The following is a 6,000-nucleotide window of genomic DNA, read 5'->3' as shown; positions in this document are numbered from 1 at the left end:
AAAAAGAGTGAATTTTATGATATGTAAGTTACATTGCATTAAAGCTGGTGAGAAAAACCACCCTAAGGAGTTACAGATGAAGAAACTGAGGCTCAAAAAGGTTGGGCATATTGTCCAAACATGTAGCCAATGGGGGCAGAGCTGGGGCTTGGAGTTGACCCCTATGCCCATGATCACCATTCCATAACACCAGTGAAACTGGTTCAGAATTCTCACAGGCCCAATGCTGAACGAAGGCCAGGATGCTTCTTTTTCTACAATCCTCACCCTAGCAGTGGGATGACGTGTCATAAAAACCATTCCCAGGGTGGTGCTGTCTCAGTGTGGGTTGTTTTTAATTGATGTGTCATGGAGGTACCATTCCATATGGCTTCAGGAAGCAAACAGAAGAAAATATGATGAGTGAAAAGTAACACATGTATCAGGACCTGCAGTCAAATGTGTGTGCAAGTGAGGTAAGCTGGCATGCTGTAAAAAGCGTGGGAGCTGCAGAGAGGAGCCCTGTGTTCTAGAACAGGAGGAAATTAAATCGATGGTCTCTAAGGGCCCCGCCACTTCTGTAAAAAGCGACGCTCCCAGTATTTCACAAAAGAAAGCTTGTAGTCTACCAAGAAACAAAGACAGACAGAAAGGGATAGCGCTGGAAGTCAGGTGTAGGATGAATTAATAAGAAAGGGCAACACAAAGACACCAAGTTTGTTAGAACCGCTGGAAATGCAAAAATCACATCTGTGGGCAATTACATCATTCATCCTTTCAAGAAACGATTACATAGAAGCTACTGTGGACCAGGTCCTGGATGAGGTACTGAGAATGCCGGAATGAAGATGACACAGAGCCCAATAGGACAAGGCCAAGATGTGGTAGGATCTGGGACTTGTTCCTACCTGCTGTAGCGTGAAGACACCAGCTTCCCAGAAGATACGTCACTAGCATTCATGTACTCCTTCACGAAGAGAATCCCTTTGCTGTGGAAGGAGCACAGCAGAACAGAAAGAAGTATACTTAAAGATTCCAGGGGACGGGGCCTGGCCCAAAGGAAGGGTCCAGGGCTGGGACCCCCCCCAGCTGGTTTGAAGGAAGTGCAGGAGCTAATGGGAAGGCCTGGGGGCAGAGGTGCCGGTGTGCTCCAGCTACTGCTGGGCAACGAAAGTGGCTCATGGGAGCTGCTGGACTGCTGAGCCCACAGGGAACTCAGGCTGACACCGAAGCCCGTGGGTTCAGCTTGCCGTGTGTGGATGCGAAAGCCCTAAAAAGAGCCTCCCTGCAGCCAGTGGTGATAGACAGCCTTCCTTTACATGGATCGCAACACTACTGGAGGCACCCCCGCCCTGACTTCAGTACAGTGGACTTTCCATCCCTCCTCTCTGAATGCGCTTCTCCCCCCTTCTACCAGGACCAGGGGGTGTCTAGCCCTCAACCTTAGACGGTTGGTCTTCTCCACTGTGTGCATCTCCATCAGCAATCTAATCTCCCCCTTGTCACTCCTGGAGCTCCAGAGGCCTAGAAGTCACTTCATCCTAGAGAGGCCCCTGGCAACATTGGAAACCAGGTCGGCCTCGTGCTGGGCTTACCACGGTCCCAAATTTGGCCTTATTTCCAAGTTTGATATCAGCAGAGGCCCCTCAGATATCCCCCCAGACACATACCTCATTCAGCCTCCCTGCAATGGGTCCTTTCCTGCACTCTAAGATTATAGGTGAGGCCAGGGATGCAGGTGAGTCACTGGCTGTACACCTGTCTTTATGAAGAGTAACGTGAGGGAGACGGACATAGGCCCTGGCCTCCATGGGCTTTCTGTGGCCTTCCCAGGCTATTAGCAAGGTCCTATGGATGGCAGAGCCCTAGGAAGTGCCACCTCAGCTTCTCACTGGGATAGGGACTCGGGCTGCCCTATGTGGCCCCTTAACCAATGGGCTGCTAGGAGTTGGAGGTGGCACTAGAGCGAATGTCAGGGAACTGACATGGGAGAAAAGCCTTCTAGTCCTTTAGCTCCAGGGAGGAGGTAGCCCAGGGAACATGTCCAGGTTGTCCCTTCTTACCTGTTTGAGCTGGAGTCCAATTCACTTGGGGAGGCTGGGATGTAAATATGAGGCTGCTCAGCAGCAGCAGTGACTGTAACCGTGACCATACAGCTAGAGGGGTTTCTCGCCCTGAAAGAAGTGGAGGAAGGGGCGAGTGTGTCCACACTGAGAGCTGACACCAACAGGTGTCAAGCAGGGTTGTAGGGGCCTAATCCCCAGACTGCCACTTCAAGTTGTAAAACATGCCAATGTTTTTGAAACAACACTTGCAAATCACCGAGCTTTTGCTCTTCAAGGCTCCTGAGGTCAATGAGTGGTACCACTGACTTTGCAGATGAGAAAAGGCAGCCAGGTGACCCAGGTCACACTGTGAGTCAGTGGTAGCACCCAATCTTCCAGTATCTACCCAGAACTCCCCACTGCAGCCAAGGGCCTTGCCCTGTGACTCACTTGGTTAGAGCATATCCAGGGGACTACTGGGGACTTGACAGATACAGTCCAGCTCACCCCCTCACTGGATGGGAAAGCCCCTTCCTAGGATCAGCTGCCCCCCTCCACCCCACCCTCGAGTGAACTCGCCAGAGAGCACACGGCTGAGCGAGAGAGGGACAGATGAATTTAAGCATCACCGAGGAAGAGGCTTGGATGCAGCTCATTCTGGAAGGCACCAGCGATGAGCAGAGGCGGGAAACGGACAGGTATAATGGTTTCTCCGAGTCTCCACCCCTCGACTGCAACACACAACCCATTGCCCGGAATCCAGCCTCTTAGCCAGCTCAAAAGGCCTTTCTCTGGCCAGGCCCTCACTTGCTCTAACTCTGCCTGCTCCTGGATCGTCACTCCTATATCAAAAGCTGCTGCAGCTGCCCAGTGTAATTCAGGGCATCCTGTTGGGCGCCACTGACACCCCTGCCTCACTTGTGCCATCCATATCATGTCTGCCCAGTCTCTAGCAGCCTCAGACCAGCTTTATGGGCACACACTGCCTTGGGCTGATTTTAGTTTCTCTCCAACCTGCTGTTGCTCAGTTCATGCTCTGGATGTGGTCTGCCTCCACCTGGCCTAGGCTCTGGGGGGATCACTCCCTTGCCAGAGAATTCAGTGCTCAAGACCTCAACTAGTTTAAGAGTGGGAGCAGGAGAACAATCATGATCTAGCACCGGCCTAGCTCTCTGGCCTCATCTTCTCAAACTATGTCACATGTACTTACAGCTGTAGCCATTTTCTTTTTTGTAGATGAGCCATCCTGCCTCCTGTTGGCAGCTGTTGGCAGCTCAGCTTGTGCCGGGAATCAAATTGGTACCCTGTCCCTCAGAGCTCTCACTCTTGAGTGAGCTCTTAACCATCTGAGCCACTCAGCCGGCCCTGTAGCCATTCTTAATGACCTCTCTTGCACCTTTGCACATAACACCACCTCCTCCGGGAAGCCCTTCTGGAATACCTGCCCTCTCACCCCAGGCTTCAAGGTGCCCAGTCACCCTGTGCATACTTGTACATCACCCTATGATACAAGAATGTACCATGGAGACTGGAAGTGGACTGGCAAGAGGGGAAGCCCCATGGGAACCTGGAAAGACATATGGGGGACAAAATACAGAGCCAGAGAGGGAGAAGATAACTGACTACAAGAGGAAGGAAACAGCATCCTCTTCAGATTGAACAAGTGTCTGGCATTTTGTGATTCACACCCAACACAACAGTCGAGGGGACAGCGGAGCTGAGGAAGCAAGGTAAAAAATAATCCCATGGAGATCCCTCCAGGACTGCAATACGAGCAATGTGAGACCTCCGATGGCAGGGCTCCCTCTCCCTCATCAGGTAACATCCTACCTCCCTCCTGTAGCCTCCTCCCCATAGCCTACAAGTTTCCAGCCCTGACCCCGCCCAAACCTTGTCTTCTATCCCCTCTTTGCTTTACTTCCTATGCTCCAACCACAGGGACCTTCTTTCAGTTTCTTCTTCCTGATTCCCTCTTCCATCACAACCTCCGTACACGCTGTTTCCTCTACCCATGTTGCATCTTTCCAGGTTCTTTGCTGGCTTTTCCTTGTGCTTTAGGTCTCAATTAATCTGTGCCTTCCTAGCAGAAAAGCTTTCTCAGACCATCCTAGCTTCAACACCCCCTGCCTAACCTCTTTCCATCAGAACACCCTGTTTCCTTCTTTTCTGGGCTTATCACAAATAGAGGCAGCAGATACAGTACAGGCTCTGGGCTCTGACTGTCTGGGATCTAGTCCCTGTTAGGCCACTGCCTGGCTGGATGATTGTTGGCAAGCTACGTAACCTCCCTCTGCCTCAGTTTCTCACCTGTAGAACAGAGACAATAATAGTACCTCCCCATAGGGATGGTGTGGCTATACATAAAGCATGAGAACTGTGCATGCAGGTTCTCAGCACACGGTAAATGCTAATGTTTATCACTATAGTGTTATTGCTACCGTGTTTATTCATTGGCGCACTGTGTGCTCACTGAGTGCAGGCAGGCAGGGCCCAGGTCATCCTGTTCAATGTGTATATGGTCGCTAACTACAACTGGCTTACATGAGGCTATTTGCAAACTCATGGCTGCTTTGGGAAAAGATCTCTGGGGAGCAAAGGGAGCACCCAAATGCTGCCATGCAAGGCCAAACTGGTGGTGGTGGCAGAAGACAACTTCATTGAACAGCGTTTATCCCTGGCAGGTCCCATCCACACCAGGGCACGCCTTCCTCAGAGACCTTCTATCTCCATGAATAGCAAAGGCACCGCATATCCCTCTCCTGACCAGGTCTTCAGACAACATGGGTTTCTGTGCCAGGCTTGGTCTAACAGACTTGATGCTGTGGCTCCAAACTAAAGCCCGTGGAGACCTACCCCTGGGATGTTCACAGCTAGCTCATCAGCTTCTCACTGGCTCCTAGCCAGTCACACCTGCAGAAAGTAACCAGCATGCCTAGTGTGTTAGGGTTTTCTCTGGGCTGTGGACCCTGAAAAAAACCCTGGCTGGGGCAGCAGAAGCCCAGCACAGCGTAGCTCTTACCTGCCGGCCTGGCTCTCCAGTTCCAGGAGCTGCTTGGGTCTTCTGGGGCTGCTCTGCCATTCTGGGGTGCTGGGGTCTGCAGGCTGCTGGGTGGGTGCCGCCGGATCCCCCTGGCCACCTCTGGGGGCTCCAGGCCTGTCCTGCCAGGTCTCTCCCAGCTTGGTGACCGCATTCTTCTCAAAACCAGCCAAGGCACTGAGGAAGAATGAGTGCCCTTATGGAGCGGGTGTTGTGGGACTAGTCCTTGCTCACCCACTGCACGCTGATGTCATCTCCTGTGGACACAGCGGGCTCCTCTCCTGGAGGGCGGGGCAGAGAGGAGCCCAGCACCGCCCCCACTTCGGGGAGCAGTCCTCCTCAGGAGGACCCCAGCACCGCTACTCCCTTCCACCGACAAAAGCCGCATCCCCAAGTACACCTGATGACTTCAATGAGGTTTTAAAAGACTTTGTCTTTTCCTATCTGGGAGCAGTGGCATTCCTATCCCTCTCTTCCCACTGCTATCCTCCTTTCTCCAAGCCTTCCCCATCCCAGTCCATCTGTCCTACCTACAAGGTCCCAAGCCATCTTGTATTCTTCCCAAGCCCGGGTGCTCAGCCCAAGTGCTCAGATCATGTATGCGGCCTGGACCAGCAGGGGCTCCGCTGTCTGGGAAGGAGCTTCTCCTCCAGGATGCCCTGGAGGGCTGGGTCGGAGCGACGGAGAGAGAACAGGACTGTCACGCTTGCTAGATTCTCAAAAGGGCTGGTAACCCCACAATGAGGAAAAAGGGCCATAAAAACCCGAAAGGTTCCCAAAAGGTTCCGGAAAGGTCCTGAGAGATAGAACCAGATCCATTTGTGATCCTCGTATGCCACCTGGCGGCCGGAGCGGGCAAAGCCACAGAATAAGCCCAGCCGAGGCCTATGTCGCCATTTTCTTTATTGACGGTCGCATTTCCCGGCAGGCACCGCGGTC

General features: G+C 52.7%; 1 protein-coding gene across 2 annotated transcripts in view; it reads right to left on the bottom strand.

Annotated features, from left to right (window-relative positions):
• Positions 1 to 6,000, bottom strand: part of ZNF185 (zinc finger protein 185 with LIM domain) — a 66,626-nt gene that overhangs the window by 9,864 nt on the left and 50,762 nt on the right. For both annotated transcript variants that reach the window (XM_019664258.1, XM_019664257.1), the window contains 3 exons: positions 5,044 to 5,238; positions 2,043 to 2,153; positions 888 to 968 (listed from right to left, as the gene is read on the bottom strand). In XM_019664258.1, coding sequence (XP_019519803.1) covers positions 888 to 968; positions 2,043 to 2,153; positions 5,044 to 5,238 — 387 coding nt within the window. The remainder of the gene's footprint in view (positions 1 to 887; positions 969 to 2,042; positions 2,154 to 5,043; positions 5,239 to 6,000) is intronic.

Source organism: Hipposideros armiger, unplaced genomic scaffold (assembly GCF_001890085.2).
Source record: "Hipposideros armiger isolate ML-2016 unplaced genomic scaffold, ASM189008v1 scaffold_419, whole genome shotgun sequence".
In the NCBI taxonomy this organism is placed as follows: domain Eukaryota; kingdom Metazoa; phylum Chordata; class Mammalia; order Chiroptera; family Hipposideridae; genus Hipposideros; species Hipposideros armiger.
The sequence above is the reverse complement of the archived record's forward strand: the minus strand, read 5'-3'. Positions and strand labels throughout refer to the sequence as shown.